The sequence below is a fragment of the Brachionichthys hirsutus genome, chromosome 12 (genome assembly GCF_040956055.1).
Source record: "Brachionichthys hirsutus isolate HB-005 chromosome 12, CSIRO-AGI_Bhir_v1, whole genome shotgun sequence".
Classification (NCBI taxonomy): Eukaryota; Metazoa; Chordata; class Actinopteri; order Lophiiformes; family Brachionichthyidae; genus Brachionichthys; species Brachionichthys hirsutus.
This window is the reverse complement of record NC_090908.1, coordinates 9,403,983-9,417,825: the sequence shown is the minus strand read 5'-3', so window position 1 is coordinate 9,417,825 and position 13,843 is coordinate 9,403,983. Positions and strand designations below refer to the sequence as shown.

The following is a 13,843-nucleotide window of genomic DNA, read 5'->3' as shown; positions in this document are numbered from 1 at the left end:
TGATTACACTTCAGTCTCCTGCATCTTAGAGACCTGCTGTGATTTTCTTTTGACGTGCCAAAGCCAAGAGGCCATCGCTGTCTTTCATGCCGTCTACGGCAAGGATCGGTACACACATATGACCATAAATATCAAAACATCACTTTTCAGATGCGGTGATTGCTGAGCTTCCTGATGTTAACTTTGTGATGTTTTCTGATTTTTAATCTCCTTTGAGTGATTCTTTGATCCGTTTGCCTGCACTTACAAGCCTTGCAGTCTTGCTCGTCGGAGCCACCGTCGCCGCAGTCGCTGAAAAGGTCGCACTGGCGTTGGATTGGAATACAGCGTTGATTACTGCAAGTGAATTCTGTCTTCCCACAGGGCCTTGGTCTTCCTGCCACCACCTCTGCTTCAGTACAGAGCGTCAGTTGAAAAGAAAGGAGAAACGGATAATGTTGCTCATGCAAATATCCACCCGCAGTATGTACGGTAATGTAATAAGTGTTATTATGTATTTTTGATTACATCTTTACCTTTACTGTTTTGAAATAAATATGATGTTCTAATGTACTATATGAAGTTGTTTATTAAAAAATAAACCAGAATGGTAATTTTCAAAATAAAGGTTGCAAACAAACATCAAGTCGAGATTAATGCAGCTTTAGTTTTCATACGTTGCTTTTGTCATCATTTTATTTTCATTATCTGCGCCGTTTTCATCTGCCTTCACAGAGTTCTCAACAATAAGAATGAGCCCAGCCACCACAAGCACAACAAGAGGCAAGGAAGTGAGAAAGAGGACAATGGAGGGAATGGAGGGGTCAAAGTGAGATTGAAGGGATGGATGGAGGGAAGAATTATACAATAGTGAGAGTTAATGGAGTGAGGTAAGAGATGGATGGATGTATCAATGGAATCAGAGAGGAAGATGAATGGAGGACAGAAGGAACAAAAGAGTGAAAGGTGAGAAAAATAGGAGATTTGTCCCTTCCTTTCCTGCCTGCTCTGCTGTGATCAGTCTGGGAGCTGTCAGCGGTTCTGGCTTTGGTCGTTTTACAGGGAAAAAACAGCAATTTTTGACATACAAAAAAGACAAAAATAATCAAATGTTCAATAAATAAATAAAATGTGATTTACAAATTAATACAGATACTTAAATTAAATACAGTGGAACATCGCTTTTCCAACAACTCGGTTTTCGAACAGTATTATGGAATGAATTATGTTTGAGAACCGAGGTTCCACTGTATTAGAAAGAATCACCAAGTTTAATTAACAAAATATTAATGGGGGCTGCAATCATCTACAGTTGAATCAGACAATGGAATCAATTTCATATTTAAATTAATATTGATTTAAATATTGATATGACTGTTTATACTTCACTCTTGTGGATTTTTTTCAGATTTATTCAGTCACGTTTCAATGAATTCCTTGCTCACCACACTCTCCTTCATCAGAGTTGTCGCCACAGTCATCCACTTTGTTGCAGACTTGGTCTGTGCGGAGACAGACATGATCATTTCTGCAACGGAACGGTCTTGTGGGAGGGCAAGGTAGCTTTGCTGGGGATGAAAATATGCAAAAAAATATAAATAAATCTCATGGACATGTCTTTCAAAGAAAAAAAGCAAAGAAAAAGAAACAACAGCTTGGAATCTTGCATGAAATGACAATATAATTTTCCCTCTTGGGCAACAAAAAGGTAGTGGCTTATAAAATATGCATCAACTGCCTTCAAAGGAAACCAGTGTGTGTGAGAATTTCAACCTACCACACATGTCTGCATCCTCATCAGAGTTATCTCCGCAATCGTCCTTCCCGTCGCACACCCATGTGTGGAGTTTGCATAATGTGTTGTTGCAAATGAATTCATCAGCCCGGCAGAAGAAAGCACCTGCAATTACCCACAATTTCGGAATCACAGTCCGCAATAAGTTGTAAAGGTTAAAGTATCGGAGCAAATTATTATAGCAGGTCATTTTACATAATGATCCAGACAGGCCTGGATCATTTTCCCTCTCTATTTATATCTTTCAGATGATCTTAAATCTCTCATTCTCATTACCTCCATGATGGAGGTTATGCTTTCGCCGCCTTTTCTCTGTCGGTTGCTTAATTATCAGGATGTCTCTAAAAGTTGTAAACGGATTTTTAATCATATTTTGTAGAGATGCGGCCCCGGGAATGTGGAGTAGGTGATTGGATTGAGGAGGACTCACAAGGTGAAGATACTTTCTGTCCACTTTCTTTGACATTGTGTGACAGTTTTTTTTGACAAAATAACACAGCGAACAAAACATGACATGCTAGTACATACGGTAAATATTACCGAAATGTGTAACACTCACATGTCTTTATAATAATGTAATATAAACATGCCTGAATTAACCGGTATGTATAATAATAATATTTTGTTATTATGGATGGATTCAGCGACAGCGCTACCCACTGCGGCAGCACGGTGGATGCCTGTCAATGCCACGCCAAGCTCATGCTTTACCTTGGCTGCAGTTTTCCTCATCACTGTGGTCCATGCAGTCCAACACATCGTCACAACGCCAACGCCGAGGGATGCAATGAGCACGATTCAGACAGAGGAACTCATCCTCCCTGCACTCCTTCACACAGCCAATCTGTCAAAGCATAAACACTATACATCATCTACCCAGACTATTCCACTGATGTCAGCTGAAACCAAAACTGTGAATGATGCATGTCTTAGCCTGGACTGAACCATGATTAGATAAACAGCTACTCTCCACTGAAGCACTGTATACTGTGATGCGGCACCACATAGAAAGGTTTTGGTTGGGGGGGGGTTGTTTTATTGAGTTTCGCTGCACTGACCTCATCTGAGCCATCCAGACAGTTGTCATGTCCATCACAGCGCAGGCTGGCCGACACACATCCTCCGCTGGCACACACATACTCGTTGACGGAACATGAAGGGACTACTAAAGAAGGGCAAAGTGTTTCAGTCAACAGCAGGCCTCCTCTCTGCTGGAAATCACTCAGGTCAAACCCTGTCTGCTTCTCGTTACATAAACAAGTGGAAAACTTTCAAGTGACTGCAAATGCAGCTCTAAGAGGGAACTTGCTCATAATTTCGAGGTAAAGTGCTTGATGGCATTCTCCCGTAGGTCAAAGGTCACCTCATTTTACCTCTACTTTAGCCAGTTTCTGTGTGCTTCATGTCAATAATAATGTATTCGCTATATAGATTACCTCCTACTATATCAACAGTACAGTCTCTTTTATGTTTGTCAATACTGTGGTTTTCACACATTGCAATGACCTTATACAGAGTAAGATAGTCTTTTTGTGAAGTACCTCTCCCAACTATTGACAATTCTTCCTTTCAAACATACTCTGGGGGGCACAAGCTCCATAAAATGGCACCTTTTATATATCAATTGGTGCTCAGAAATTCAATTTAGTAGCATTTATTTCTTGTTTACAAACTCGAGGACATTTTCCCTGCACCTGTTCCCTGGCAGTTTCTTTCATCCTCTCCCATCTTACAGTCTTCTTGGCCATCACAGAGCCACTTGAGCGAGATGCAGAGGTTGTTGTGGCACCGAAACTGGTCATCTGCACAGCGCTCCTCGCAGCCTCTCTGTAAAAAAAACAAAAAAAAAACAAGAATATCTGTAAAAATTGTAATTCAATTCTGTGGTGTCTGAGGACACTTTTTCTAATTTAATATCTCATCTTAAATTCATAATTCTATCAATCCATAATATCCAAGCACTTTGTATCTACAACATTGCCTGTTTTTTTCCTTTGAGGAGGATGTCATGTGCCCAACGACAATGTGGAAAGAGATGATTTGAAAACACTTAAAAAGTTGATTTTGAATGGTATCTTGTTGAATTGTTTGTCTTTGAAGTGGATTTACCAAATACTAGGCTTGACAGAATCATTGAGATGTTTGACTAAAGCAGATCAATGTAAAACAGATGACAGCAAAAATGACATTTTGTAATATTGTTGCTCTACTTTCACCACATATTAGATGAGAGATTTCAGCTTTCTTCTTGCAGTCCTAAAGCCTGATTTTGTGAGAGGATGAGAAAGAGCAAATTGTATCAGAGTCGACATGCTAAATCTAGATCTAGTTATCAGGTCATTAATGTAAATGTTAATTTGAAAAACAATTCATCTGAAACAACCTGATTACACCCTCCAAAAAAGACAAACATGTGTATATCCTCCTTTTACAATGCTGCCACCCAAGGGTGGAACTGCTTGACTCCTGCCCTCAAAACACAACCCTAACCCTCAATGGCCTCCTTCAAAACAGACCTCAAAATTCACCTTTAAGGAGGCCAGAAACATTCTATTGTTTGACTGTACTTGTACTGCTCTAACATTCTATCTAATAAATATATTCATCATCATCAAACTATTTGCCTGCATCGACCCAGAAAGTCGCAGGGGAGACACAAAATTTAGAGGGAATTATTGAAAAATAAAATCTTGCTGTGCAAATGTTCAAGCAACCAATAAATTAACAAGAATAATGAATTGTCAAGCCTTTGTCCTTGAATTATGCATTGCACCGTGCGATTACCCCTGATAGTGCATTCTTTATATGAATCCTGCAAAATCTCTGTAAGACTTGCAAGTCTGGATAAGCGCATATAAATGTACGACAGAAGTCAAGGTATTTGATGCACTTATTTAAGTCTGGGGTACAATAACTCATCAGTTTAATGCTTTATGTGCAGGATTGCTTAGGAATAGGAAAATATCAAGTTTGATTTTGTTTTCTTTTCACATGGTGTTAAATCTACTTGCCTTTCAATTTGAAAATTATGTGTGATTGGGTTGCAAACACATGTCAATTACAGTCCAAATTACAAAATCCAGTTTGGTAATTTAGTCTTGGTGCCCTGATATAAGCAAGTGATAAGCAGGCCTATGTGTTTGTATTGTCTTCACAGTGTTGGACCCTATTGATACATTACTAATGGTTTGGTAGCAAAAGGGCTGAATTAACACACAAAATCCCATATCCTGGGAGACAAAAACAACTCTGCATTGAGTATCAGTCTTTGGAGCATTATTTGAATTCTGGAGTATTTTATTCTTTATTATTTACGGTCTAGTTAATTTTCGTATCATTAAAGACTCTCCTATATGCTTTACATTGGTCTTTGAATTTTAGAAAAGTGGGACACATATCTCAAATACTGACCTCATCTGAATTATCCAAGCAGTCGTAGTCTCCATCGCAGCGGAATCGGGAGGAGATGCAGTCTCCGTTAGCACAGGCAAAGTCCTTGTGGTTGCAGGTGACCGGCTCTAAAAAGAGAAAAACACAAAACAGTGCCAAAGTGATCATTTCCCCAGCATTATAAACAGAAGTCACGCATCCCCGGCCAAATGTTCTGTTTCTACAGTCATACGCTAATGCTTTGACAAAACCTTCATTTCAGCTAATTAAGAGTCATCTTGTATTAGAAGTGGAGGACCTGGCAATGCTGATCAAAATGTAAATACAGTCATGTCTGCTCTCACAGCGGAAAGGGGGGGTTGGGCTGCTCTCTGCCATTTAGTGCGTCTAACACCAGAGGACAATATTAAGGCGCAGCTAAACAGCTGCATCAGATCTAATGTCTGAGCCCTCCCCTTGTTATCATGGACTGCTAGCCAACACAGGCTGTGCGTTATGAGCACCGCACTGCAATGGAGCTTCCCAGCAGGCATTGCAGCAAAATCTGATTTGCAACCTTAACATGTCTGCTGCTTCAGTTTCATACGATTCACCACTCAACTGGCTTTTATTTGCATTTTAAGTGACACGAATACGTACAGAGGAGAACTCTAATAAATCACATAAATGATTGGCTGTGCAGCACCTATGGATGTACAGACAAACAGGTTCGCTCACATCAAGAGCTGGAATTAACAGAAGATGTGAAACCTAACAAGGAGAGTTACGAGCTCCGGTTCGCCAGCAAATTAAAGTTTTCTTCCACGAGTGAGGATGCTATCTCCACAAAATGGAACATGACCTTGGTAAATTACAGAAAAAGAAATGATTCCAAGAACTCAGGCTAGTAAGGGAAACAGCACAGACTTTATTTCAAAGAAAGAGTTGAGCCTGGCTGATTCAATAATGGAAACATTACCCGGTGCGTGCAGACACAAGTGTGTGTGTGTGCGTGTGTGTGGGTGTGTGTGTGTGATAGAGAAGGATGCGGCAGAGAGCTTATGGTGGTGGGAGATGCATTGATGTGTTCAATTCTTCACTGCTTAAGTGTTTGTGAGCACAAAGAGCGAATATAACTCGACAAAGTGAGCTGACAGAAAGAAAAGAGACAGATACTCACTGCAGTTCTTCTCATCCGAGTTGTCTCCACAGTCATTCTGGCTGTCACACCTCCAGTGGTCTGGGATGCAGTTGTTATTCTCACAGCGAAATTCATGAGGTCCGCAGGTCTTTTCATCTTTTTCATCAGGAGCGAGCAAACACAAAGATGGAAATGGCTTCAAAGAGCATTAATATTAATAGTCTGCTAGCTATCATATTTTCTATGTGTAATCATCATTTCTTCGGGGCTTCCCTGAGCAACTCTGACTCTGAGTTCAAAACACAGTGTGCACTCCAGAGCCTAACGCACAGCAAGATGAAATACCTGACTGTGATACCAAATCACCCTCAGCAGACTTTATGACACAAAGTTGGCAAGACTGAACTTTCTTCAAGAAAGCATCCAAGACGATTTCAGAATACGGAAAATGCTGAAAAATGTGATTGCTGCTTCGTTGCATGCACAAACCAAACAGGATTTCTCTCCCGACAATAACATATTGATATTTTAAATGTCATATCTTTCAGAGAGCAGCAGCTGCTGATGATATCAGCACACAGCTTCTGTTTCTTTGATACTATTCATTTGAAGTACCATTTAAAATGTCAAAGTAAAAAAATAATAATAACAGATGTGTCTTTGTAGAAAAAAGATGACGTATATCTAACTTTTTTCCTTGGAAATTTAACACTAAGATTCATCTTGGTTTTTTTAGACTCATGGGGGGGAGGGGGAACTTTTTAATGTGGCCTGCAGAAAGAGTTTGTTGAACGCTGCAGTTTACAGTGATGACAGAACAGCTCATAAAATCTATTAAATTCTGAATAACATGAAGAGATCTCAATATAGAAATGTCAAAAATAATAGCATCTCAATTCTGATAGTAGCGTGCACTTTAATTAAATATTAAATATATTAATAATACATATTGGCCAAACTGAGTTTTGATCTCAGTCGCAACTTACGATAAAGGACAGGGCCTAGACTACATCAATCTTTAGATCAAAATAAGCATCCCAATGCTAACCATTCCAAGTTGTGCCTCGTCCAAAATGTCTGCATTTGATTTAAACAGACTCGATGTTCTCATGTTTGTTCCAGAAAAAACGGTTTTCAAAGTCAAATGGAGAGCCTCCCCTCTAAAAAGTCATCTCTGCACCGACATCATCGGGGATAATGGCCGAGGTAGCAGCGTTATCAGTTCGGGAAGAAGTGCGCGTAAAGAGGAGGGTGGCAAATTCTGCCTGGATCTCTTTCCAACATGACAGCAGGAGGAGAGAATCAGCAGGGAAAGCTGAGAACAGCCGCAAAACACACTACGCTGCAGCGATTCATTAGGAAGCAGCTCAGTCACTTACAGCACTTAAAAGATGTGACACAGGGTAGAAGAAGAAAAAAAAGAGTAAACATTTCCCTGCCAAGTCAGAGCTCATTACGGTGCTAACAAGCAAAACTTCCCTTAACTGTCTAAGAAAATTCAAAGTGAAAATAAAGTAGATATGAAGCAGCATTAGCTCTCGACTGCACTCTGGAAAGTTTTGAAGGTGATGAAGACACTGATGAACATTGCAGATACAACATTACTCAGCTTTGCATCTGCGTCTTATCAAGTTAAAGAATTCTATCAGGTGGAGGTGTGAGGCACCAAACATCAAAGCGTGCAGGTTCTTCACTAGCGTGGCACTCAGGGGAGCACATACTTTATATAGCTGCTTGTCCGATCAACTTTACACAAGACTGCTCAGCTTGCCTGATTCAAGGCTCACCACTCTACATTGTTCTGTGTGAATCGTTTCAGCATTTTCGCAGAGCAACACAACATACGGGAAAAAAAAGCTCCATCTAGAAGTGTAAAGGAAAGACGCAAATGTCTTGGATCTGCTACGTGCAATGAATGAGAATGTTCTTGATCCACGCCCCGTGCCGGCCCATGGTTCCTCCAACTATCCCTCCGCATAATCCCGTTAACTATCAAAGCAGTCAACCATAAAAATATAATCTCCTTAAAAACAAACATTGTTCTGCATCTGCACCTCGGTAAAAAAACAAAATCTTTGTTCCAGGGATTTTAAGACATATGCAATGCTGCGAAGTTATTCTAGTGAGACCAGCTGTGATTTGTGTTGTGACTTTGAAAAGCCGGTGACAAAAGAGGAGATAGTTATAGTGACAGTGTCAGTGAGTGCAAAATAAGAATCATGTGTAAAGTCTGTAGCAAAAAGGGGCATGGCGTACCACAAATAAGAAAGACACAATGCATGCACCGTAAAGCTGGCAGACATGCCGGGGGTTTGCATCATCTTTCCTCACATACGACGTGTCAGACGGATGAAGATGCCGTAAGGACTTGTGGTTTCAATAATCTAATTGCATTTAGGACAAAACAGTTACATAGTGGAGTTGTAGAAATATTTACATCAGATGTCTTGAGTGAAGAAAACAGATTCTTCAAGCAAATGCAATTGCTATGCTAAAAACCTTTTCTATATGGAGGAAGGACAAAATTCAGGTCAAAGCAGTATTTAAACTTCTGCTAAGAAATTCCCACTGGGGTCATTATTATTGGTCTTATTTACAAAAATGGGGACTATACTTCGTGGCTTCCTCCTTTCACACGACACAAAAACAAGCTGAAGGACTAAGTTGGAATGAGGTGAAGCCAAGTGTGAAATTAATTCAGATTAAAATCAGATCCCTCCCCATTTAACAAAACTAAATTAAGTCATGTGATTCATGGTTACGTGCCGGTTTCCACAGCTCACCACAATTAGCCTCGTCTGAACCGTCGGCACAGTCGGGGTCTTCGTCACAAACCCAGAGTTTGGAGATGCAGTGCATGGATGCCTTGCACTGGAACTGTTCTGGGGAGCAGGTGCTTTCAGCTGTAGGCAAAGAAGAGACCTTGTGTGAGAAACATTAGGCAGGCAGACATTTGGAGTGTTCGCATTTTAATATGTAATTTTAATAACACTTCTATGTGCACCTCACATACGTTTTTCCCACTTAATGATATGCAGGTTGCAGTGATTGCTTGTTAGAAAACATCGTTTCTGAGAGCGTTTTAATTTCAGCAGCGAGGTATTCATTACAAAATTGCATTTTAAGCCACATCCAATCCGCATGGAAGTCTGAGAAGGGGTGAAGTAATTAGCTCGACTTTAATTAAAGCGTCCCTCTTTCTCCTCCCTAACTTTCTCGCATTCTCCCCCTGACTCTCACCCTTTTTTCAATCACACGCAAGACAAATGAGGTGGCCTGAAAGACTTGAACGGCGTGTGATATTCTGATGAGTTACATCATGACAGAGGAAATCTTCTCTGTGATTCAATGTCTAATCCCTTTCTCAGGAAAAGGCCATGACAAGGGTTGACTTTTGGAATACCTAATGAGGACTGTGCAAGTTTAATGGTGTCGCATTGTCTTACAGGCGAGGTATTTGCTCGAGCGGTTGGAGAGGCTGAACATATTTATAAAGTCTTAAAGCTCAGTGCGGCCATTTTTAAGACAATAAGCCAGATTATAATGATGCTGGGCGTTCTTACGGCAGTCGATCTCATCCTCTCCATCACCACAGTCATCCTGACCGTTGCAGCGCAGATTTAGAGGGATGCATTTCTGTTTCCTAGTGCACTTGAACTGGCCAGACAGACAGATGTATGTCTCTGAAAGAGAAAATAGGCAGAAGCAAAGGAAAAAAGGAAAGTCATTGTTGTGGAAAACTTTACTTGTACTTTTTACAACTGCTGTAAAGTTTTCTTCCTTGCATTATCTGCAAAAAAAGGCAAGGAGAAGAAGATGGGTCACTGCTGCTCTTAATTATCATTTTAATTAGTTCCATATTGTTTGTTCTATCTGATATATATATATATATTGCTGATTTTTCATTTACACAGCGACAAGCAGTGAATGTTGTGCATTGTGAAAGGTGAATTACTCAAGCAATTTATATAATTTAATGAGTTTTCGGTTGATTAATTAAGAATTTCACTAATTGTCCCAACATGAAATGGTAAATTGGACCTTTTTAATTGAAGTCCAGCAGTTTCCTTAGAAAAACAGGAACAGATTCTAAATGTGGCAGCTTGAACTATTACAGTAGTTCCATCCTTACCACAGTTAGCTTCATCAGAATTGTCACCGCAGTCATTCTCTCCATCACAGATGAAAGGAGGAAGAGCACAAAGGCCAGTGCCACATTGAAAACGCCCAGGCTGACATTTGAATTCCGCTGTTTGACAGGAAATAATAAGTAAAAATCAGAGGGTATAATTTAAGACTTGGATCAGAGACTGTAGAAAAATAGTATTGTACAGAACTCAATTTGAAAGAGGTCAAAACAGGTGACACTAAATGCTAAAAATGTTAAAAAAACCAAACAGTAAAGTAAGCAGCAGAGACAGAGGCCCCTCAGCTCCAATTCAGTTTTAATTACTTTCACAGTTACCACCAGAATATAAGTTCTGGGATGTCTTGTGGTTCGGTATTATTATTATTATGAAAGCCAGTCTTGGAATAAAATGGCACTCACGGCAGTCAGAAGGTTCGTCTGATCCATCCCCACAGTCATCCACAGTGTCACACTTCCACCAGAAAGGGATACACTCATCTGTCCCACAGCGAAACTATTAATGTCACACACAAAGATAATAGACAAATAAAAATAGAGCCAGCAGGAATATTTGGTTCACTGTTCAACTTTCTTCAAAGCCAAAGTCAAAATCAATGCAAAACTATTTCCTAGGACCTACAGGGGGGTGTAGAATGGAACAGGAATGTGACGGACCTGACTGGAGGTGCAGTTGGAGAGGCAGGTCTTGTTGTCAGCGGCCAAGTAAAAATTAGTGGGACAGGCACATTTGTGTTCCCCACCGGGAGACAAGAGACACAGGTGGCTGCATCCTCCATTCGCAATCTGACACTGGTGTTTGGGTACTGAAGAGAACGACAGACGTGTATATCTACATTCAGACGATATTGCACAAGCCATTTCCGTCTCAACACTATACAGGAGGCCCACAGCAACGGCTCAGCATGGGAGGACAGAATGGACACGAGTGCCAGATGGATTTCGTACCTTCAGGCTGGCGCAGGGAGTGGTAGACCTTCAGAGATTTGATGGCTTGCCAGGAGTTGAGGAGCTCCATCCCTTGAGCGCCGGTTGTCTTGTGAGCGCGTCGTAATGATTTGGACTTCCCATCCGTCCAATAGACAAAGTCCTCAAACACAGCGAGGGCCATTACCCCATGGATGTGATCATAGGAAACTGGGGAGGGACAAATTGCTATTGTAAGTGTCGTCTGGATTCTGTTTCAACATAATTTAACAGCTGAATGGCTGCAAAATGTTTGACATAAATTGTCTTGGAGGAAAATTTCAATTATAGAGCAGATCTATTGGAGTTATAAAACAATTTTTATACAACTTATAACAACACACAGGCAACTCTAGGAACTTTAAAATAGTCACTTTTAAGCAATGGCATAAAATACAATGCTCATATGAATAAATGTAGAAATTCACTCTGCAAATAAATTAAACAAGTGCACTTAGTCAACTGTTTGTGTCATGTGGGCAGGGGTATTTACTTTCAGTTGACAGCATCCATTGATTCATACCAATGATGTATTTATATTTTTGTAAGACTATTAACCTTACTGTCAACAAATTTAAAGTTGAAGTCATTGAAAATGTCAGATTTGGAGAAAGTGGGCTGTTTGCAGTATCCGTGCTGATGCTGCTGTATCGCACATCACATTTATCTGACGTGTAGGATATGATTAAATCTCTAATCCAATTTTTAGCAAGAAAGCAAGAAAATGTACACGAACGCATTTCCGACACCTCAGGCTCACCTTTGCGTCTTTGTGTGCCATCCATGTTGGCAAACATGATGTGGTTGTCATCTGCCCAGTAGACCCTCTTGTTGGTATAATCAATAGTGAGGGCAGTGGGGCTATAGATCCCCGTGTCAATGATAACCTTTTGCCCTCGGCCATCCATGCCAATTCGCCCAATGTAAGGAGGTTCACAGCAGTCCACCCAGAACACGTACCTATTCAGAAGAACAACGAGCTAATGTACTATAGCAGACAAATGCATTTCTTTTTTTCATTCATTCATTCATTCAGTCATTCATTCATTTTCCGTGACTGTGTATCCCGTGTAGGATCACAGGGGGCTGAAACCTATCCCAGCTGCAGACAAAAAAATAATCTGAAATGAGATCTAAATTCTTCGGTTAAACATCTGAAAGAGTGACTCCATTCTCCCTACAGCTGTGAAATCAATTATTAAGATAGCACAAAGCCATTACACTGAGCAATACAGCAATGGTAATATGCTCACCCTGCCTGGGGGTCCAGAGCGAGATCTGTGGGGTTCTTGAGGCCAGAACTGATCAGAATGGTGGGGTAGAGGCCATTGGCTTTGGACACCTCCAGTGTCTGCCTTTCTGCATCACACCAGTAGAGATTTTTTCCTATCCAATCCACCGCTAAGGCGCTGGGCACCGCTGTTCTGTGAACTATCTAGTGATGCAGTGAGAGGAAGATCAATTTCTAAATTGACTAAAAACATAATGCAGGTATTTGAGATACTTGAACAAGATCCGGGAACAATCTAGGAACTTCATCAATATGTCGAAGAAAGTGTATCTCTGAGTTAGCAAAAGCAGTTGTTTATAACAAAGGAGCATTGTGCCAGCTGGCAGATAAACTCAATGGCTTTCACAAAATAAGAAAAAAAAGAAATGTGAGCACTTGACCAATGTTTGATTATGGAACAGAATGTTCTTTAAGGACTTTCTCCGTCATTGTTTCGTGGTAAAAAAAAAGAAAATCTTGGCATTAAAACTAGGCTGCGCCAAAAGATAGCTTAATACCACTGTGCAGAATTTTCCAAGAAAGCTACTTCTGCAGGACAAAATGAGGAGGAATAGTTGATACTCATTCCAAGTCCTCCTGGTCATTTATTCATTGCACTTCAATGCACTGCATAAAAATATCGCTTCATATGGAAATGAAGGTTAACTTGAATACCGCTCATTAAAACACAAATGAATCCACGCTATGTTTGATTTATGCAGTCGCTTGGTAGTTGTCTCACCTTGGGCTGAAAACACACCTTTTATCATCAGCCATTTAATTCAAAGTACGTTAATGCGGTGAAACTTTCTTCGAAGGGCTTCACTTTCATCATGAGATTAGTCTAAAAGGGTTTCAGATTATTGAACGACAGATTTTTGTCGCTATAGTGATACTGGCTGTTTAAAAAAAAAAGTTTTGGAAACAAGTACAGTATATATTTTAAGGTTAATCCAATTACTTGAAGCAAAAAAAAAAAACTGTTGCATTACATGTCACTAAATAAAACCAATTATCACTGAAACATTGGTTGATTTTTTCTTAGATTTGTTCAATAAATCATGTCATCATGTCACTGAACTGTGTAACTGCCAATTAGCTCTCGGCTCTTTGTCAGGCAGTTTGTGGTCTACCATTTACATGACTACGGGGAGATATGAGGAAATAGCTGACTGT

General features: G+C 40.2%; 1 protein-coding gene across 1 annotated transcript in view; it reads right to left on the bottom strand.

Annotated features, from left to right (window-relative positions):
• lrp1bb (low density lipoprotein receptor-related protein 1Bb) overlaps positions 1–13,843 on the bottom strand; it is a 205,093-nt gene that overhangs the window by 22,622 nt on the left and 168,628 nt on the right. Inside the window, exons 59-74 of the mRNA XM_068746405.1 lie at positions 12,651–12,832; positions 12,158–12,357; positions 11,380–11,568; positions 11,089–11,237; positions 10,834–10,927; positions 10,417–10,533; positions 9,848–9,967; positions 9,068–9,187; positions 6,324–6,440; positions 5,186–5,292; positions 3,469–3,601; positions 2,833–2,939; positions 2,486–2,618; positions 1,757–1,879; positions 1,425–1,547; positions 248–391 (exon numbers count right to left, since the gene is read on the bottom strand). Coding sequence (XP_068602506.1) covers positions 248–391; positions 1,425–1,547; positions 1,757–1,879; positions 2,486–2,618; positions 2,833–2,939; positions 3,469–3,601; positions 5,186–5,292; positions 6,324–6,440; positions 9,068–9,187; positions 9,848–9,967; positions 10,417–10,533; positions 10,834–10,927; positions 11,089–11,237; positions 11,380–11,568; positions 12,158–12,357; positions 12,651–12,832 — 2,158 coding nt within the window. The remainder of the gene's footprint in view (positions 1–247; positions 392–1,424; positions 1,548–1,756; positions 1,880–2,485; positions 2,619–2,832; positions 2,940–3,468; positions 3,602–5,185; positions 5,293–6,323; positions 6,441–9,067; positions 9,188–9,847; positions 9,968–10,416; positions 10,534–10,833; positions 10,928–11,088; positions 11,238–11,379; positions 11,569–12,157; positions 12,358–12,650; positions 12,833–13,843) is intronic.